The sequence below is a fragment of the Equus przewalskii genome, chromosome 31 (genome assembly GCF_037783145.1).
Source record: "Equus przewalskii isolate Varuska chromosome 31, EquPr2, whole genome shotgun sequence".
In the NCBI taxonomy this organism is placed as follows: Eukaryota; Metazoa; Chordata; class Mammalia; order Perissodactyla; family Equidae; genus Equus; species Equus przewalskii.
This window is the reverse complement of record NC_091861.1, coordinates 773,746-796,393: the sequence shown is the minus strand read 5'-3', so window position 1 is coordinate 796,393 and position 22,648 is coordinate 773,746. Positions and strand designations below refer to the sequence as shown.

Genomic DNA, 22,648 nt, shown 5'->3' with positions numbered 1-22,648 from the left:
GTCACAAATGGCAAGATTTCCTTCTTTTTTATGGCTGAATAATATTCCATTGGGTACATGTGTATATACAGACATACACACACGCTTCTTTCTACATTTATCCATCGATGGACGCTCGGGTTGCTTCCATGTCTTGGCTATTGTAAAGAATGCTGCAATAAACATGAGAGTGCATATACTTTTTTCAAGTTAGTGTTTGTTCCCTTCAGATAAATACCCAGAAGTAGAATTGCTGAATCACACAGTAGTTCTAATTCTAATTTTCTGAAGAACCTCCATACTGTTTTCCATAGTGGCCGCAGCAAGTTACATTCTCACTGACAGTGCACAAGGGTTCCCTTTTCTCCACATCATTGCTAACACTTATTATCTCTTGTCTTTTTGATAATAGCCATTCTAACAGGTGTGGTTCTGATTTGCATTTCCCTGATGATTAGCAACGCTGAGCACCTTTTCTCGTACCTGTCAGCCACCCGTATGTCTTCTTTGGAGAAATGTCTATTCAGATCCTCTGCCCATTTTTTAATTGGATTGTTTGCTGTTTTGCTATTGAGTTCTATGAATTCTTTATATATTTTGGATGTTAATCCCTTACCCCATATGTGATCTGCCTTTCAGTAGGCTGCCTTTTCGTTTTGTTGATGGCTTCCTTTGCTGTGGAGAAGCTTTTTAGTTTGATGTAGTCCCATTTGTTTACTTTTGCTTTGGTTGCCTTTCCTTTTGGTGTCAAATCCAAAAAATCATCACCAAGATTGACGTCAAGGAACTTACCACCTATATTTTCTTCCAGAAGTTTTATGGTCTCAGGCCTTACATTCAAGTCTTTAATCTCATTTTAAGTTAGTTTTTGCGTATGGTGTAAGATAGTGGTCCAGTTTCACTCTTTTGCATATAGCTGTCTAATTTTCCCAACACCATTTACTGAAGAGACTATCCTTTCCCCAATGCATATTTTTGGCTTCTTTGTTGTAAATTAATTGATTATTTATGTGTGGGTATATTTCTAAGCTCTCTATTCCACTCCATTGATCTGTGTGTCTGTTTCCATGCTAATACCACACTGTCTTGATTACTATAGCTCGCTAATATAGTTTGAAATCAAAGACCATGATGCCTCGAGCTGTGAAGGTGCTTTGCCTATTAGGGGTCTTTTGGGGTTCCATACAAATTTTAGGACTGTTTGTTCTATTTCTGTGAAAAATGCCATTGGAATTTTGATAGGAATTGCATTGAATCTGTACATTGCCTTGGGCAGTATGGACAAGTTAACAATATTAATTCTTCCAACCCACGAGCACAAAATATCTTTCCATTTATTTGTGTCTTCTTTAATTTCTTTCATCAGTGTCTTACAGTTTTCAGTGTACAGGTTTTTCATGTCCTTGGTTAACAAAATAGCTTTATAGGGTACCAGGAAGGCTCTGTAAAATAAGGTACATAATAAGATGATTAAAGGGGTAAAATACTCGTATACTTTTTGTGCACTTTGCTGTATGTTGTACATTAAAATGCTTACTCACTTCTATCACACAGATTTTAGACCTTGGCCAATAAATAGGTATCATATACTATAGGATCATGTACTTTATTATCATATTCCTATTTTGGTGCCCAGCCAACAGCGTTTCTTATCTACTTTTGAGGGGCCAGAATAGTTCTTAAGAGTTAGTTCCTTAAACTCGGACTTTGCAAATCAGTTATGACAAGACTGAGATCACAGAGTTCACCATTTCTTTTGAATAAAAAAAGCATTTGCATTTTAATATTTGTTTTATTTTCTATGTTCAAAGAAGTTACAAAGGCAACGTGCAAACCACAAATAAAAGGTTGATGGAAAACAGGTGAACCATATTTTTCAGAAATTAGTACCTTGCCAGTTTTTCTAGGCCCCAGGAAGCTATTAGTGCAATCAGAACAATTACTGTCATAAAGCTTCATTGTGGCATGGAGCCTTAAAACCTCCACTATTACCATTTTTGAAGGAACAGTCTTTGTCTGAAGTCGCTTTGAATATTCTTCCATTTTCTAGAGCCTAGATAGTGAAAATAAAAAAATACCACCTTGGGGATTTGATCTAATCTTTAACATTAAAAATAACTGTGCACCTTTAGTCATTTTATTAATACCACTTTATTATTTGTTTTTCCCTATTATATGTTAAGTTTTATTGACACTATGAAGGTTTTATGCATTACCGTGTCCAGTGTGAGCCTCAGTGCATGTAATATCCACTTTGCTTGCTTCTCATACCTCCTCAGGTCTTTCTTTTTTTAAAATTGTTGCCAGTTAACATGAGATCTACCCTCTTAGCAATGCTGTATTGTGACTTAAAAATCTGTTATCTATAGCCTCCTATCAGCTCGTCAGTCTCATAGAGCACACCTGTAGAACTTATTCATCTTGCATCTCCTTCAGGTCTTTACTCAAATGTCACCTCTGTGAAACCTCCTCGGCTGCTTCCCAACACTACCCCACTCTTTCCTCTGATTTACCTTATCTCCTCAGAACTCATCACTGTATGCTATGGTACATTTACTTATTTATTGTGTTTATTATCTGTCTTCACTACTATACCTTACGCTCCATTACGGGATTTTTATTAGTCTCTGCTACTGCAGGATCCTCAGCGCCCAGACTGTACCTGGCAGAGTAGGCATTCAATAGATAATTGTTGAATCAAAGAAGAGACAACAACAAACTTAGATTTCAAACGTTCAAAAAAAATTTTTAAGTCTCAGCCATTTCTCAAGTTTCTTTTCCTTAATAAGCACCTCTTATATTACAAACTTTGTTATGGATTTAATGAGACAGGGCACAACTGTAAGGTAACAGAAAGTTCTTTGCATACTTGCTGAAGTATGCTAATGTAAAGAGGGGGCCAACAACTTACTCATTTTTAAATTTCTTTAAAAGAAAACTGACTGTTCAAAGCAAAAATATTCACAATGTGTTGTGGCATTTATAACAATGTAGATGTGAAATGTATGACAGTAACACAAAGGAGTGGACAAGGGAAATGCAAGCATTCTGTTGTAAGGACCTTAGGTTAAATGTTATGTTCTTTTAAGATAGATCGTAATAATTAAAAGATGCATACTGTAGACCCTAGAGCAACTACTAAAATTCATAAAATAAGAGGTATAGCTAATAAGCTAATAATGGAGATAATATTTAAAATATTAAATCTAAAAGAAATCAGGAAAAGAAGAAAAAAGACAAAGAACAGATAGAACAAACAGAAAACAAAGAGCAGATATAAATTCAATCATACTGATAATTAACTGTAGTAAAAAGTAATTGGTCTAAACACTCCAATTAAAAGTCACATGGTCACAATCAATAAATGCAACACCCAACTATATTTTGTCTATAATAAATGCACCATAAATACAAAGATACAGATAGGTTAAAGATTATCAGAGGATTGAAAAAGATACACTGTGCATAAAGATACACCATACTAATCTTAAGAAAGCTCTAGTGGTGGGGCCAGCCCGGTGGAGCAGTGGTTAAGTGCTCATGTTGCGCTTCAGCAGCCCGGGGTTCCCTGGTTCAGATCCCAAGTGTGGACAAGGCATCACTTAGCAAGCCATGCTGTGGTAGGCATCCCACATATAAAATGGAGGAAGATGGGCATGGATGTTAGCTCAGGGCCAGTCTTCCTCAGCAAAAAAGAGGAGGATTGGCAGCAGATGTTAGCACAGGACTGATCTTCCTCAAAAAAAGAAAAAACACAACATAATTTTAAATATACATGTACCTAACAGAGCTTCAAGGCACACCAAGCATAAACTGACAGAGTTGAAGAGAAAAATAAACAAATCCACAATTACTGTTGGAGGTTTCAACACACCTCTGTCTCAGTAATTGACAAAGCAAGTAAACAGAAAATCAGTTAGGATACAGAAAATTTGAACAACACTATCATCCAATTTGATTTAACTGACATTTGTATTTACAAGCTACTTATCCGACAAAGGATTAATCTCCATAACATACAAAGAACTCACACAGCTTAACAACAAAAAAACAAACAACCCGATCAAAAAACGGGCAGAGGACATGAACAGACATTTCTCCAAAGAAGATATAAGTATGGCCAACAGACACATGGGAAGATGTTCATCATCACTAATCATCAGGGAAATGCAAATCAAAACTACACTAAGATATCACCTTATACCCGTTAGATTGGCAAAAATATCCAAAACCAAAAGTGACAAATGTTGGACAGGTTGTGGAGAAAAAGGAACCCTCATATACTGTTGGTGGGAATGCAAACTGGTGCAGCCACTATGGAAAACAGTATGGAGATTTCTCAAAAAGTTAAAAATAGAAACACCTTATGATCCAGCCATCCCACTACTGGGTATCTATCCTAAGAACCTGAAATCAGCAATCCCAAGAATCCCGTGCACCCCTATGTTCATCGCAGCATTATTTACAATAGCCAAGACGTGGAACCAACCTAAATGCCCAGAAACTGACGACTGTATAAACAAGATATGGTATATATACACAATGGAATACTACTCGGCCATAAAAAAGGAACAAATTGTTCCATTCGCATCAGCATGGATGGACCTTGAGGGTATTATGTTAAGCGAAATAAGCCAGACAGAGAAAGATGAACTCTATATGACCCCACTTATAGGTGGAAGTTAACATATAGACAAGGAGAACCGATCGGTGGTTACGAGGGAAAAGGAGGGGTGGGGGGAGGGCACAAAGGGTGAAGTGGTGTATCCACAACATTACTAACAATAATGTACAACTGAAATCTCACAAGGTTGTAATCTATCATAATCTTAATTTAAAAAAAAAAACCACTATTCAACAAATAACAAAACACATATTCTAAGTGCATGGAGAACATTCACCAAAATAGACCACATCCTGGGCCATAAAACAAGTCTCCATAAATTTAAAAAGACTGAGATCATACAGTATACTCTGTGTACAACAAAACTAAATTAGAAATAAATAATACAGAGATCAGGAAAATGTTCCAGTATTTGGAAATATAAACAACATATTCCTCAATATCTCACGGTCAATCAGAAATCACAAAAAAATTACAAAGTATTTTCAAATGAACAGAAATAAACATACAAAATGTCAATATTTGTAAAATGTAGCTAAGGTAGCATTAGAGGGATATGTCTATAGCACTGACTGCTCATACAGTCATACGCCACGTAACAAGTGTATGTTCTGAGAAATGTGACAGTAGCTGATTTCATCACTGTACTCACACAAACCTAGACGGTATAGCCTACTACACACCTAGGCTGTATGGAACTAACCTTGTAAGACCACCATGGTATATGCATTCCATCACTGACTGAAACGTTGTTAAGCAGCACATCACTGTATTAGAAAATAAAGGTCTAAAGGTCAATGATCTAACAAACTTCTCAAGAGGCTAGGAAGAGAGTAAATTAAACCCAAAGAAAGAAAGAACGGAATAATAAAGAGCAAAAACCAATGAAACAGTAAACAAATAGAGACAATCAACAAAATCAAATGCTTATTCTTTGTACTGACTTAATCTCATGATTTTACGGGAAACTTAGAAAAGCCTCGGAAAGAAATAAATTAATTTTTAAACATCTATGTACCAGACTAGGTCCCGTGCTTAGCTCTGAAATGAGGGTTCTGATGCTGTAATTACAATGGAGCTTACAGGACTGTCCTTTCAGTCCTATGGTAAGAGAGTCAGGCAAAAAACTGAGGTGGTTTTATAGCAATGATTCTCAGCAATTTTCCAGTTAACTATTTGATTTTTTTATGACACTATTTACTTCTTTTCATCATTTTAGAATTGACTGTACTAAAAACGTTTCTTATAGACATTTTAGTAACACATGCTTAAAGCACACTATTACACATATTACTACTAACATCTAAATTTTAGTTCAAGCTATCCTCTCTGGGCTCAGTCCTCCTCTATCAGAAATACTTTCTTTTAAGGACACAAGTTCATGGAAAAGGAAAAATCATTATTAAAGAAATATAACAAAATCATAAAATTAATTCAAATTTGTTATGGTTTATACCACATTACTTACCTATTACTCTGGTCCTTTGACCCCTCTGCATTACCAGTTTCTTTGGTTTTTGTAGTCTAAAGTAGTTAAGTAACTTGCTTAACCACTGTGCTATTCCCAAGGAGACAAACTGTCAAGTGACAGACCTGAAGCATTTTAATGAAGAAGAAAGGGGAGAATCCAAGCAGGAACAGACGTATCTCTAAACACTATGTTTATTCCAAGAGACTAATACCATCAGTATATGTTTACACCTACACATAGCAAACTAACTATCTGATTATGTATATTAAGGCTATAAGTTACTCAAAGGGGACAGACCAAGTTTCATCCTATTTTGCAATCCTTAATTGTGGTACTCAAATTAAGATTGAATTTCACACAGCAGATGACAAAGGACCATTGGAAAGTTCTGAAGATAAGCAGTGGCTTTAATCATCTAACACTTTATCCACAAGACAGACGCAAAGAATACCAAAAGGCTATATACATTAAAACCAGGAAAGGAAAAGAAGCTAAAGATGACTCATGGTAACAGAATAAAACATGTATAAGGTTAACAATTAGTGAGTGTAAGCAGACAAAAATACTACAACAGTAATCCACAAAAACACTTTTCATTATATACCTAAGAGACTGTCAGTAAGAAAAAATATTAACAACACTATATTGTTTTCTATGTTACCGCACTACGGTTACTCGCTGCTTAATGACAGGGATGTGTTCTGAGAAATGCATCAGTAGGCAATTTTGTCATTGTGTGAACATCACAGAGCACACTTACACAAACCTAGGTGGTATACCCTACTACACACCTAGGCTAGATGTTACTAATTTTATGGGACTCCCATCATATATGCAGTCTGTCACAAACCAAAATGTCATTATGTGGCACATGAGTGTATAGCGACGATATATAAAATTACTAAGACAAGCTAATAACCAAAAAATATTTTAAACTATATAGGTGACAGGCTGAGAGTATGATTATTTTTTAAATCAGGAGTTTAAAATGGTCAACAAAAGCAATGTCTCATGAAATACTGCTTATATTATCCATTTGCTTACCTAACTCTTTATTCAGAAATAGGTAAATTTTAGCCTAGCCCTCATTAAAAACAGAAAAAAATAAAAAAATTAATAAGATTTCAGTAGTTGGAACCCAATTACAGTCATGCATCGCCTAATGATCGGGATATATTCTGAGACACGCTCGTTAGGTGATTTCGTTGCTGTGAGAATAACGCAGAGCACACTTACACAAACCCAGATGGTATAGCCTACTACACACCTAGGCTGTGTGATACTAATCTTATGGGACCACCGCCATATATGTGGTCTGTTGTTGACGGAACCGTCATTATGTGGCTCATGACTATGTTACAATCCATCCTACTTAGTTTCCACTAAAATTCAAAGACAAAATGGTTACTAAATGCTTTCATGTGATCAATTTCTGATAAAAAGATCGTTAAAAATAAATGCATTATGTCCCCCTTACCAATATGAGCTCTGTCAGATATGATAAGTCTTTTTTCCCAGCCTTCTAGACCTAAAGGGAAGGGGGAAAAGATATATTTAATTGAATATTTTGTATAATAATTTTTAAATCTTAAAATTCTTTAGAAACACAATGTTTAAAAGTGTTTTTCACTGAAGTAACCTCTTTTGTATCTTTTCTTCTGCATAGGAAACATATTTAACAAGAATTCTCTCACCTGTCATTCATTATACATACAAAAATTCATTCACAAATTCTATCTTTCTAAATGTTTCACTCTAAAAAGCACCAAAGTCAAGCCAGCCATATCCACACAAAATACTTCTATGAATCCAAAAAGCAAATAGTAGGAACATACTATTTTTCTTGGAGGTGGGGGGAGGGGGAGTCAGGTGCAGAGAAGGGGGAATTTTGAGCAAAGGGAGTAAGGGAATGGCACTCTTCCCCAAAAGACAACTATAAAAAGTGTGAGTAAACAAAATAACAAAACGTTCTCACTAATTCCTCCAAAGGACTATCAATTACCACACTTAGCACACTGAATTGTAACGAGATACATAAATATCTCTCCCCGCTTAACTGTGAATACCTGAGAGCCGGCGTGAGTGCTCACAGCACAGGGCCTGTCATCCAGTAAGTGTTCAAAGAAAGGACTGCTGAATGAATAGATAAATGAATCTAAAGAGATATTTTTCTTTAAAGACAGTACCTTAGCAGGCTATATGCATTCTAAGGATAAGCTGCCAAGCTCCAAACGTTTTCAAAACTAATCTTTGTGTATTAAAAATTAGTTGTTATTTTTGATAATATCCAAAGATTTGTTTTGAAAATTACTCCTTAGAGACTAAAAAGGAAAATCTCCTTGGTGATGTGCTAACAGACAAACCGGAATATTAAGCCTCCCCCTCGATAGCTGTTTTGACATGTAAATATGAATTCTAAAGTTAGTTTAAGGCATATCATAAAGAAAATATTACAAAGAAACTCAGTAAAGTGGATTCAGCTGGGTTATACAAGTGACGGAAAAAGAGCAGGGCACAATTTTTAAAGGGATGAAGGAGAACAGACAAGCATGGGAATCTCAAATTGATAATTTAAAAAGCAGACACCAGTGCACAGGGAAAAATGCAGGGGCACAAGACAGGACTCTGTGAAGTCAGATTTAGTTAAGAACACTTGAGGACAGATTGCTCCTTGTAAACCTGAACAAGAACCTTTAACAACAGAGTCGAGTTGAGTATTTTAAACAGGAGTTAAGCTAAGGAGAAACCACACTAACGATTCTCCTCAACTGTATACTATTTGCATTGCCAAACCCCCCTCCAACCCTAGCAACACAGCCAAGGCTGAATGTAATGAGACTTCCAAAAGTCCAGAGACTAGGAAAGGCAGGAAATTGAGGGATTTTTATTTCATTTTTTTTAAAGAGATGGAAGTGGACGCACGGCACAGAAGGAGCTTCTCTCTCATTTGGAGGGTGGGACTTAAACAACCCTCCTTATCCTTGGGTGACAGTAACCAAGGGGCTCCAGACCCTCCAGAAAGCAAGACCGACAGCGTGCAGAACGGGTCTCCGGGCTTCCTGGCTGCCCTAAGCTAATTTTTGGTTTGGGCAGAAGAGGATGCTAACAAGCACAAATGACAAAAGGAACTCACAAATTTCCTAGAGTTTTCTCACCAATATATAGTAATTCTAGCTACCAAAGTTTGCAGATGACCCATGTGTAAAAAAATCAGGACTGACACAATGCCCTTATTATGTTTGTCTTTTGTTTAAAATACTGATTATAATGAGTAAAATGTAACAACTGACATTAAAAAATTTGTCCTACAATAATCTGTAGTTTTAAAGTATACGACATTTTTGTTAAATCTGTCTGGCATGAGATCCCAATAAAACTTTACAAAAGAATAACCAGGCACCAGGCAAAGCAGACTCGTTCTTTCATACCTTTTCCTTTTTGAACATTTTTCTCTGCTTCCTCAAACAATCCGGGCAAATGAATTACCACACCATTTCCTAAAGGAAAACAAACAAATCCCAACCTTAAGCATCTATATTATAATAGAGACATACATAATGATATTAAAATACAGATACCTATAATAACCCTTTATCTAGAATAGTAGAAGAGTGAGGGACTTTGATTAATAGAATATTCTTCTGATTTACCAGGGAGTTACCACAGAAACGATTCCAAGTTTTAAACAGCAGTATAATGTAAATACATAATAGAACATAATATACAAAATACAAAATACTAAAATTACATTCAATATAATTTGAAATTTCTTTGAAACAAAGTGAAACTATTATTTTGAAAGAAACTAGTTATGTAGTTTTAAGCAAACAGAACCCAGGTCACAGTAGACTCTACATGAATGTCTTTCAAATTGGGGAATCACACTCTATCAGTGGTCATAAAATCAATTTTGTGGGTTGTGATTAGCATTTTTAAAAATAAAAAACTAGAATAGTATCAGATTGCATCATAAGGGCTCAGCATCAATCCATGAAACACAGACCTCTTCTATCTCCTACTGTGCACTGTCACAGTGTTTGAAAAACTGATTTGATGATCTAACACTTCTTTATAGAATTAGGATTTCCAGTGATCACAGATAAATGCAAAGTAATCATTCCAAAAAGTATTAGTGCAAAGATCTAAAAGAGCTGTAAAATAGCCAAAGTTAGGTATATTCCAGAAGTTATCAAGGTCAAGATTAATAAGGGATCAATGAATCATTTGATTAGCGAGAGATGAAATCAGTTTAGATAATGAAAAATGAACACTATTATCAATTAGGGGAAAATCCCCAAGCGGTTCAGTTTATACTTACCAATGAATGCAGTAACATTTGGATTAATTATTCCACTGGGTAGAAGATGAAAATCATATTCCACAGAATCTACAACAACTGTATGGCCAGCATTATTTCCTCCCTGAAATATAAGACAGGGGAAAATTGACCCTGACAATAAATACGACAAGTTACATATCTCCTTCCTAAGTGACTTAATGATTTACTGCTAAAATGTCAACTTAAGGAAACCCAAGTATTTGTCACAAACTCATTCTTTAGAGGCTTTACAACGGCTTGGCATCCTTCCTCCTTTCACCACTGTAGTACACTTGAGTGGCTTCCTGACAGGATCTGGAAACTGGAGAATTCAGGTTCCTAGAAAATAGGAAAGCATATCCCTTCTTCCTTTTTTTTTCTTGGAGGAAGACTGGCCCTGAGTTAACATCTGTGCCTGTCTTCCTCTACCTTATATGTGGGACGCCTGCCACAGCGTGGCTTGATAAGCAGCGCGCAGGTCTGCACCTAGGATCCAAACCGGCGAACCCCAGGCTGGCTGCCAAAGCGGAGCGTGCAAACTTAACCATTACGTCACCAGGCCCGCCGGACATATGCCTTCTTGAAAGAGGAAAAAAGTGCAGGGAACGATTAGTTTGTTCTTCTGTTTCCTATGTAGGACATGGAGCAATCTAATTATCCATGATATTTTATCTAAACCAAAAACCCCCTAAAATACAAAAAGCAACCTATCCAGTTACCCGAACTTGATGTAAACACTCATACCATTTCCATTGTCCTAGGAGTGTATCAAGCAACTTTGTGACCTGAAATTTGTATTCTCACGTGGACTTTGAAACTAGGAAATCTCCCAAGTAATTCCCTCAAATATTGCTTCTCCTGAGACTCTAATTTTTAAACTCATGAGGCAGTCTCGTGGGTTTGGTTAGTGAGAGGTGCTCTCAATCTGCTCCCGTCTGGACAAAGTCACTGGGCCGAGGGAACTGCACTGCTGACCTACGGTGAAACTTCCACTCTATCAAGTTCATGCCTAAATGGTCAAGCAAAACCAAAACAGGAAGTCAAATTTGAAAATCAGGTAAAAGGAGACTGAATATTAAGTGACCAGATAATTTTCCTAATTTCAAAGTTTAAAAAGCATGAGAGAAAACAAATCAATTGATTATATGTTTAAACTTCTACCCAATATTTAACAAAAATTTTAAAGTAAACAACAAGCTAAGGATATATTTGCAACAAACAAAAAGTTTAATGATATCCTTGTGGGACATTAAAAAAATACAAATCAAAACTGTATTTCCTGAAAATGACTAGTTTAACTTGATCATTTTTGACAAAATGAATGATATTTACTTTTTACCAAATCATCACCAATCATGAATTCACAGAAATGCCAGAAACATAGCTCATGCAAAAAAAAAAAAATTTCAGCAAAGCCAATGCCTACTTGCACTGTGTTTTGCACTCTACAAAGCAAAGAATCCCTCACTTGAAGACTAGTGTACGTCACGGATGTTAAAGAGACTTGACAGCGCTGCTCTGCGGTCCACGAGAGGACAGGCGGGGGCAAAACAGGAAGACAGAGCGGCGTCAAGCCCTGTCTCCTTCTGTGACACCACCAAGGGAACAGGTGAATCTTTGTACTACTGATTTTTCAATAGGAAACATCTGCATATGATACAAAAGGCTCAGAAGGATGCACAGTAAAAAGTGAAGTCTCACACTCCACGCCAGCCCAGTTCCCTGTAACAAGGCAACCAGTTACCACCAGTTTGTGACCTCCCGAGGTAATTCTGCATACACAAACATATTTATATACTGTTTTATTCCATGTATATAAATGGCAGCAAACTACATACACCTGGGCAGCTTGTTTTACTCAACGAATCTTGAAGCTCGTTCCATAACCTTGTAAACAGAACCATCTCATTAATAGTTGCACTGTGTTCCTTTTATATGGACACAACTTACTAAACTGGTCCCATAAAAGAGGCATTCCGGTTGTTTCCAATCTTTTGTCATTACAAATAATGTTGCAATACACTTCCTAGCACATATTTTATTATTATTTCACACTTGTGTAATTTTTTTTAAAGATTGGCACCTGCACTAACATCTCTTGCCAATCTTTTTTCTTCTTCTTTTTCCTCTTTCTTCTTCCCCTTCCTTCCCCTACCCCTTTCTTCTTCCCCTTCCTTCTTCTTACCCTTCCTTTCCCTTCCCCTTTCTTCTGCTTCCCCTTCCTACCCCTCCCCCCTGGCAAAACCCTGGGCAGCCGGAAGCGGAGCTCTCGAACTTAACCACTCAGCCACACGGCCTGCCCCTACACACGTGTAATTTTAAAACCAATTCTGATAAAACCCTAAAACATATATTACATACCAAAAAGAACATACTGATGTTAACTTAGTCTTTTTAAAATAACTCACAAGACCAGTCTTACTTGGTTTTTATAGTTTTTCTTTATTCTATCCCTCATACCAATATTAGCCTTTTTATCACAACTTTTTATGATTTAGGAAACCTCCCCTAAACTTTCAGAGAAAAATCTTTTCAGCGAATGAAGCACATGAAAATTTCTTTAAATCCTAGGAAAATGCTAATTTGTAATTCTTATAATTATTCAATTCTAAATGGTTATAAATCACTAAACTTAATAAATTTTTACTAAATTGTGACAAGTATTAGTAATTTTGAGACAACCAATAAAGCATTATTATTTAAGTAAAACTGGTTTATTTTTAAATCTATCATTTCCTAACATAAAAAACAAACTACTCTGTAATTTTTGGAGTAGACCTTTAAAGTCAGTCTCCTAATTTACACAAAATTATTATTAGTATTATTTTGCTTGAGGAAGATTAGCCCTGAGCTAACATCTGTGCCAATCTTCCTCCACTTTTTTATATGTGGGTCACCACCACAGCACAAGTGATAAGTGTTGTAGGTCCATGTCCAAGATCTGAACTTGGGAACTGGGTCAACAAAGCAGAGCGAATGGAACATAACCACTACACCACAGGGCCAACCCCTGCAAAATTATTTTTATAGATATATAATCATTTAGTGAAACAATCATTAACTTGGTGGTGCATAACAATGTTTCTGTTGTGTAACAAAAGCCTACTCTCTTGGAGAACATTTTGCCAAGACAGGCAGTAATGATGGCAATAACCAGGTGGAGAGATGATGGTTGATATGTTTGTATGTTTGAGGCAGGCAGTGGTGATAGATGACTTTAGGGGGATACATTGTTTAATTCTTTTAAGTTCTTCCAAGTTTACAGGTGGTGGTTTATGCTGGAAAAATTTAGCTGCTTAAGGCTTCAGATCACACGTTAGTGAACAGCTTACTCACTCAAACATTAACCAACATTTCTCAATAACCAATGTCTTATTAAGGATTACTATATGGTTTAAATCTCATTTAAATTCTGTCTGATTGAGTGTGAAAATACGGTTAAATATGCCCAGAAGAACTCCGGATTACCCTATTAAAGAGCTAGGGGAGAAAATATAAGTGCTTCTTTGTTCACTAGTGCCCTCCGGGGGAGCTGGGGTATGACAGATTCTTCCCTTGAAACACACTATGCAGAAAAGACTCCTGAGGTGAACTGCACGGAGCTACTTACTCATAAGGCGTTTCTTGACAAGGTGATCTATGTATGAGATAAGTCTTGGCACAGAGTCATACTTCACAAAATGCAACAGATAAAGCTTCAAAGTCAAAGTGCCTATCTGGATGCTAACCTAAAATATTTATAAATTGTGTGGAATATACAAAATTCACCTTGAGAGCTCAGGCAATTGTCCTCAAACACAGATTATACCGGTCCAAGGAGAGGTCACATATATTAGCAGACAGCAGAACAAAGTGCTTTCAGTATGAAATCATCGCCAACTACCACCCACCCATCCACACCCACCCACGAGTTACAGGGCAGATACTCTGACCTGCAGGCTTTCACACTTGTGATGGAACTGCTTCTCATGTGGGCAACTCAATGTAGTGTGTGCCAGGAAGGGGAGCAAGGACATATTTGTTTAGTCATGTTTAATGATTCTCCTAAGTATACTGGGAGGCCAGCTGGTACTATATAAATGCTGGGAGATAAATTCTCTTCTCAATCCAAAATTTCCCCAAACCAAACTTGGTACATTATCCCCCCAGATATAGTATTAATCATATATTCATATTAACAGTTACATGTAACTACCTCTTGCTGCTCTGCTAAATTCCCCTAACACTTGTGATCCCAGTCACTCATACAGCATTTAACAAAGCCACCCGTACAGCATTTAACAAGGTCACTCGTACAGCATTTACCAAAGACTTTTAATTATCACAGCTGCATATTTTATATTAACCAAAAAACCAGAATCTGTTCAATTGTTATACGAAGAGCTGTGGAATAGCAATTAATGTTGTTTTCCAGAACAATTATATCAAGACACAAAATATTTCTTAATAATTCTCAGAGATCTTAATTTTTTGAACATTTTTAATTTTGAAATCTACCCTCTAAAATCCCAAGACACAAAACAGTGAGAGCCCAAAAGCGGCTGCATGTTATGTGGCAAGTTTCTCTGAGGAAAGTTTACAAGGCCTTATATGATGTTTTTTCTTATATTAACTACTAAAAGTAAATGCAAATTAATTGTATTACAGTGAAGAATAAATATATGAAAGAAAATCCAATCAGCTTTCACCACAGTCATAACACATCCTCTAATTTGGTATTTATTTTACCAATTTTCTTTGACTATTATTCTTACATTAAGATTAAATGTAAATAAAATATTAAATAAGCTTCTTAATAACCAGGAAAAAACATATCTCTTGAAATAGACTAGAACATTATGATGGGGGGAAAAAGCAGAACTAAAATTCTATGTTCTCAAAGCTGAAAAGCACAGTTTCTGGTGTATACTATTAGTTTTTTAAAACCAGTACAGAGATAGCTAATTTTCATTGTTTTAATTATAGTTAAAATAATAAAAACATTTTTAACTTCAAACCTTCTTCCCTCTAGAAAAGCAGTAGAGATCTACAGTGCATGAGAACACTAGGAAATAACTGACAAACAAGAAACCTAGAACCAACGTCTCCTCATTCCTTATTTTCCTGGATGAAATGAATTCTAGGTCAGCTATCCCTCTTATACATTCAGTCCCATCCCCCACTTACTTTGCAAAGCACGGTAATCATCCCCTGCGGCCACAGTAATTGATCCAGACGAGGAAACCTGATCCAGCTGAGCCAATCAAGCTCCCCTCTCTTGGGAATTTGAGCAGAAATGAAGGTAGCGAGGAGTTAGAGCTATCTGTCACCTAAGGGAGTATCCTAAAGAGAAAGGCTGCCATTTCTGGTGCTGAGATCCCAGGAGCTGCCTCTGTCTCAGGCCACTCTGAGGCTTGGCCATCCTGCTCTTCCTTCAAACAAATCCCCATTTTGCTTAAAATAGTCTCTTTCCATTGTCTGCCAACAAAGAATCCAAATGATTCACAAAACAAACTCATTGCAACATAGTATGTATACAGTTGGCTCCCTAAGTTCACATTTTGCACTAGTCATAACTGAATACAAAAATGATTAACTTCTAAATTTTAATATTTATGCTGTCAAGAACAAAACTCTAAAACACAATACTCCAGGACAGGGATGATATAATAGTATTTAGTTATTTCATAACTGTTGTCAGTTTTTCCATGTATACTTTTTCTTCCCAATTTCATTTTAAGCTCAAGAAAGTCAGAAGACAAGTGTTTTGAATTTTCTCTCCATGGCTCCTCAGAACCAGAGGCTGTCAAGCCCAACTCAAGAATAAAAATTTGGATCAGGAAACGCTGACATGTGTAAGTTTCTAATTAAGAAGCTCCAAAGGTCCAGGGGAAATTTAAAATAAAAAGGTTTTGGGGCCGGCCCCACGTGCATTCTGCTTCAGCAGCCCAGGTTCGCGGGTTCAGATCCCAGGTCTGGACCTACTCCACTCATCAGCCATGCTGGAGAGGCACCCCACATACAAAACAGAGGAAGACTGGTGCAGATGTTAGCTCATGGCTGATCTTCCCCAAGCAAAAAAAAGAGGAGGACTGGCAACGGATGTTAGCTCAGCGAATTTTCCTCACCAAAAAAAAAAAAAGATTTGGCAGGGAATGAAATGACATGAAATTAGTCTCCTGATGACAAAAGTGACTCCTGACTCTTAAGTTAGGTGGCTATTAGGTCTTCCTCCTCTCCAAATCACTCCCCCAGCTAAGTGAGTTCCTGCTGTGATAAAGGAGATGAAGGCAGCGGACGCCTCCTGACAGCGTTATAAACCTAAACAATGGTGTCTCTTCTCCAGCAACAGTAGAGGCCCAAGTGTTGAGGGCTAACAGTTTAACAGCCATAGCCCAGAGGCAATTCTCAGGCCACTTAATTGGGCTTCTGAAACAGTCTGTGTCTTCTCTTTGTCCTTTTTGCTCTGAATACATGAACACTGTAGTGTATTGACAGAGCTCCAAATGAACATCAATCAAGAAGTCAGCATTACCACTGTGGTTTACAGCAGAGAGCAGCAATGGCCCAGACCCCATGCCTTTGAACTATTCCAGAAACAAAAAACGATTCCTATTTCTCGTCGAGAGTCTTCAAACTTCTTAGGAACCTAACAGTCTTTCGAGTCAATGCTTATTACCTGTGCTGCTTCCTTGTAAACACTCTAAGACCTGTCTTTCTCTTTCCAGATGAAACATTTCACTATTTGCCAAAACTAAAACACCTGTCAATCCACGGCAATAATTATAAAGAAGGATGGCTGGTTTTTTATGAAAACATTCATATAAATGCAATTAGCTTATGATTTCCAAGTAGAGCAGGTTAAGTTATCACGAGTAAGTTGATCAAATTAAACCATTCAACAGGAACCAGACACACTAGATAGGAAGAGAAAATATATACAGGGTATCTGAATTTCTTTTTAGCAAAGACACCCAAGCACACTGCTCAGTTATCTTTTAAAAGCCTAACATATCTGCTTTACCTTACACTATTAGAGTTAGCTTCCAGTTTCATACACAGATAAATGTCACACAAGTGATGAAAATCTCAGGTACCTTGTATTTTATACCTTAAATTACCATGATGAAACAATTTCTCATAAAGAAAGTGGAAAGGGGTACTGCCTTGGAGGATCTTCGGCTCCTAATTAATTAAGAAGCTTTAGACTCTAGGTAACAAACACACCTACTAAACAAGAGTCAGGGATGACGAGGGTCATAGACAGTAAGATCAAACATGAAACCAAAAAGACGGATAAACCAATGTTATGCAGCTTTTTGTGAATGCTTGATAAAAATTCACCTGATTATTACATTTATGAAGATATTTCTTAAAAACACACTGGGGGGCCGGCCCCATGGCCGAGTGGTTAAGTTCGCGCGCTCCGCTGCAGCAGCCCAGGGTTCGGATCCTGGGCGCGGACATGGCACCGCTCGTCAGGCCACGTTGAGGCGGTGTCCAATATGCCACAACTAGAAGGACCTACAACTAACGTATACAACTATGTACCAGGGTGGATTTGGGGAGATAAAGCAGAAAAAAAAAATACACTGAAATTGAACTGCAGATTTCAAGTCAAAAAAGTTTCCTTTCACAAATAAAATTCTCCCTTTAAAAAGGTTTTAAAAGCTTGACATCAGACAAAAATCCTATTTTTAAAATTTTCATGGAACCTCCTTTTTTATAAAGAAGAATTTTATTATATTGAATTAAATATAATTAAAAGTTGATTCGATGTGAAGAACCATCCCATCTTGGAGCCAAAGTTGCCATGGGAACTGTGCTCTTCAATTGCTTACATCAGGCCATACTGAATACTTCAACGTCCCTTTTTCCACTGATAAAAGTATTCTAATAGTCACCAGTCTTCACTTACTGGTATGTAGGTCATCCACACTAATCTTCGGTGTCAAATCTGACATGGTCCCCAAAAGATACTATAGCTGGATTTGTATCCAGTTTCAGTAAGTAAGCTAGTAAGCATATAACCAGTTCACTCTAGATTTGTACTAGGCAACAGTTTTCCTAGGGATACTTGAAACTATCCAACTAATCCACCCCTTCCCACTAAAATCAAAGAAACAGAATAATATTGATCAGAAACCACTGAGATGACCTTATATAACTTAAAAATTTATGACTCATAAGTAGAGACAATGGTATATTTTATATACTAATACAACACAGGCTCAAAGAGTGAACAACTTGGGACATCTTCATTAACCAAACTTTGAGCTCTACTGCCCTCACCAGAGAAAAACTATTTACTAGAATTACATGACATTCAACTGAAACATGCTGAGGAAACACAAAAAGGATACAAGTATCCATTATTTATTTTCCCTTTGACATAAGAGATAAGACATTAATATAAACTCTTACAGCCTTTGAATACAATGGTACAATGTAAAAAAATACTAGTTATAATCCTAAGTTACAAATGTTAATCCAAGGAATGCTGGGGATTCCACCTTAAACTCATGCCAACAGTCAATTAAATTGTCCAGGGAGATGGTGAAATAATTTACAGGGAAGGGTGAAACGACTGATTTTAAAGAAATTTCTAGGGGTGATCCAGTCACCCAACAGTAAATATGTGTTGACTGCTTACTTCCTCTCTGCCTCATACAGTACTAGGTGCTATGGAAGAAAACAAAAGAGGAACAAGTGCTCTTTTGTGTGTGTGTGTGATGAAGATTGGCCCTGAGCTAACATCCACTGCCAGTCTTTCTCTTTTTGCTTGAGGAAGATTGGCCCTGAGCTAACATCTGTGCCAATCTTCCATTTTGTATATGGGATGCCACCACAGAATGGCTTGAGGAGCAGTGCATAGGTCCGTGCCTGTGATCTGAACCCCTGAACCCCAGGCCACCAAGCCGGAGCACGCAAACTTAACCACTACTGGGCTGGCTCCACAGGTCCTCTTTTCGAGAAAACTTATGTTCTAGTAGGGAAAGCACGGTAATCCAAGAAAGCAAGATTTGACCAAGCATACCACACTTACCAAGTGGTACACACGTAGTTGGGAAATACTATCAACAACATAAAAAGCAACACTGAGAGGCAGAAACAGCAATTGTTATAAACCTGGAAGAATGCTTTACCTTAAATGCTAACTCTCTACCATCTTCAAAATTGTGGGAAATAGTCTGGGAGATAATTTTAGCTGTATAAGGTCAAGGTTTTAAATAACATTGAAGTTATTCCTTTCTAAACTATCTTTCAACTTTTCTGCTATTTCAAGGAGGAGTCTCAGTTTCCTGCTGGCATGTCTTTTACATTTCTTTATCACTTACTAATAGCAGGTTTCACAGCCTTCAGCAGATGCCAGCATCTAGCTACAAATTAACATTTTTTTCATTGTGTTTACTTTTATGGCAAGCTTTTACATATAACAAGTGATAGCATATACTTTCCCTTTATAATTGATTTTGCTTAATATTTTCTCTTTATATTAACTTTAAAACCCTGGAAAATAAACACAAAGAAAAGAAATACCATTCTAGCTATTCCTGATCACGGGCAACTTCATGCCCGTCATTATAACCAGACTACCAAACTTGCTTTCTCCAAGAACAAGAAACAAGCCCTTGCTTAAGGCCTAGTATAAACCACAACAGCTAAAATCCCTGTAGTTTCTACTCAACAAAATAAAGGGGATAAAATGTAACAGTTTGAAAGAATTTGGGGGAAAAATAGTAACAGCCTTCCTAACAAAACTACTTTCCTGCTGCCAGAAAGGGGCCTTCCTATTCGCATCCTTCAAACCTTCTCCACCCCCACCCCAGCCATGCTTGCTGATGAGAGAGCTGTCCACTGGAATACAAGCTCCTCATGGGCACAATCCCTGCCTTTTTCTGCTTTTGAATTGTGGAGCTAAGTGGTCCCCTAGACACTCAGGCGATTGCCGGATGAATGAACTGTGCCTGGAGTTGGTCCTATACTTAATTCTTCTCTTTCTTAAAAGACCTATCAATTTAAAATTGAGGCATCTGTACTAGTTGTCCTTTTATAAAAGTCCTACACACTTATTTATGGATCTAGACTATCTACTGAGTTATAAATAACTCCTAAAAATCCTAAATCTGAAATATACGTCTTAAGTGCTATGATGATGAAAATGCCACTAGCTTTGCATCTATTCTTTCCAAAAAGGCATTTTATATATTATATATTACAATATACCGTTAAATGCAATGTCAGTCTTTCTTTTAAAAACTGTATTTTAGGGGCTGGCCCCGTGGCCGAGTGGTTGAGTTCGCGCGCTCCGCTGCAGGCGGCCCAGTGTTTCGTCGGTTCGAATCCTGGGCGCGGACATGGCACTGCTCATCAGACCACGCTGAGGCAGCGTCCCACATGCCACAGCTGGAGGAACCCAGAACGAAGAATACACAACTATGTACCGGGGGGCTTTGGGGAGAAAAAGGAAAAAATAAAATCTTTAAAAAAAAAAAAAACCTGTATTTTATATTGGAACAAAGTCCTTATTTTATTATTCTGTTCTTGAAATATGAATACATTATGTATACACTACTTCTGGAGAAATAATCATAAAATTTGAGCTTATGGCATGAATATGACACATGTATCATATATGTCAGATAAATGATATATATAAAAGTATGTATTAAGCTCTACTATGTGTTTTATTTTCAATAAAACAAAACTTGAATCATCAAACAAGGCAATTCAAACTCGAAATGTCTTTCCTAAGGTTGGCTTTTCCCAGTTCTCTATACACACATTAAGAATTTCAACATTCTGCATTCAATTTTATAAACTAGGAGAACTTTCATTACGTGATTATCAGCTTATTAGGACTGACCAAATAATATAAAGTTACCAGGTGAATCATAAGAGACGCTTACATCTATTCATACTTATCTACTTTTACTAACAAGACTAATAAGACTCCTTCTAATGATGAGAATGATGAGCTCTCAAAAGGCACCAGAAAAACATACAGATTTTAGAATTACATAAGGAAGGTAGTAAGTCACAAGTTTACAGGTGAGGAAAGTCTGCCTAACAAGTTTGCTCATACATTTCTCGTCTATCTTCAGCTAATATTTCAAAGCCAAACTTGGCTCCTTCTTAATCACTTCTCTCTAGACTTTCCAAGGGCATCAGATCAGACTGGTCTATGACCTCCTTCCAGACTACTTTCATAAGAACACCTTCTTCATTCTACAAACTAACTCTACTATGTTTCAAAAGGATATTAAAATTGAGGATCTTTTAGAATAAATACCATGATGGTTACATTCCCCAAAACCTTCTCACAACCCATAATGGAGCTCAACCTGAGTACTATCATTTCCAGGTAAGGAAGATGTCAAGAACGACAGGGAAGCAGACAGGCATGCCTCAGGCTCTCTCCCCTTCTACCCAGCAAGAGATAGGAATTCTCAGACTTCTTTCCCCACAGTATGGCTAGATCTGATTTTAAGACAAAGGGAAGGTGAAGCCTGGGCTCCAGGAGCAGCTCCTAAGGCAGGAATTCCATGGCAACACTTTTAGGAGTGTTATTAAGGAAGGTCTGTATGTTGCCACAGGGGTGAAGGAATAGAAGGTGGGAAGGGAGGGAGAGGTGGTGTGGTGCAACAGCTATCTTAGCCAAGGAAGGGCAGGGTTGACTTCTGCATGCAAAAAGCAAGATAAGTCAGAATATTTGCATTTAGCTTTTTATGTACCTGTGATTACCTTGTTTCTGCATGCTCAAATGGTATTCAATTTTAGGTAGAAACCTTCCAATCAAGTGGGCCTGCTAACTTGTTAGCACAATACAGCACAGCATCATTATATTGTGCCCTGTATATTCAATAAAGAAGAAATATCCTCGCCACCTGCACAGATTGCAGTTAATTCAAATACTACATTACAATTTGTTGTGAAAGTGGTTATTGCCCAACGGCTTCGATTTTGAAACTGGTAAGCTTTTACAAAGGCCTAGCCTCTGAGCTGCTTCAAAGCAAACGACAAATAGGGAAGAAAGCTTACACTGAAAACCACGTGTCTCCAGGGAGGAAGTACACTACCACTGCTTCCCGAAAGTTCACTTCGAACGTGCACCTAACACTGCAAATATTTCTAAACAACAAATATGACACCCATGTATTTACCCGCCTCCCTCCTAAGACGGCTGGGATTCCCTCCTCCGGGGCCAGCAAACAGAACTCAGCTCCGCTCAGCACTGACAGACGCGGCACCGAGCAAACCCCCCAGCCACGCAACC

At 37.4% G+C, this 22,648-nt stretch overlaps 1 protein-coding gene across 4 annotated transcripts in view; it reads right to left on the bottom strand.

Annotated features, from left to right (window-relative positions):
* ADSS2 (adenylosuccinate synthase 2) overlaps positions 1-22,648 on the bottom strand; it is a 39,771-nt gene that overhangs the window by 16,262 nt on the left and 861 nt on the right. For 2 of the 4 annotated variants that reach the window (XR_011535255.1, XM_008509762.2), the window contains exons 2-4: positions 10,393-10,495; positions 9,503-9,571; positions 7,552-7,602 (exon numbers count right to left, since the gene is read on the bottom strand). Coding sequence is in view for 2 of the 4 variants with exons in the window: in XM_008509762.2 (XP_008507984.2) it covers positions 7,552-7,602; positions 9,503-9,571; positions 10,393-10,495 (223 nt within the window). In the remaining 2 variants the exon portion in view is untranslated. Of the gene's footprint in view, positions 1-595; positions 1,422-1,971; positions 2,033-2,574; positions 2,642-5,306; positions 5,706-7,551; positions 7,603-9,502; positions 9,572-10,392; positions 10,496-22,648 lie in introns of those variants that run through there. The other 2 variants (XM_070602122.1, XM_008509763.2) reach the window with 2 other exon arrangements.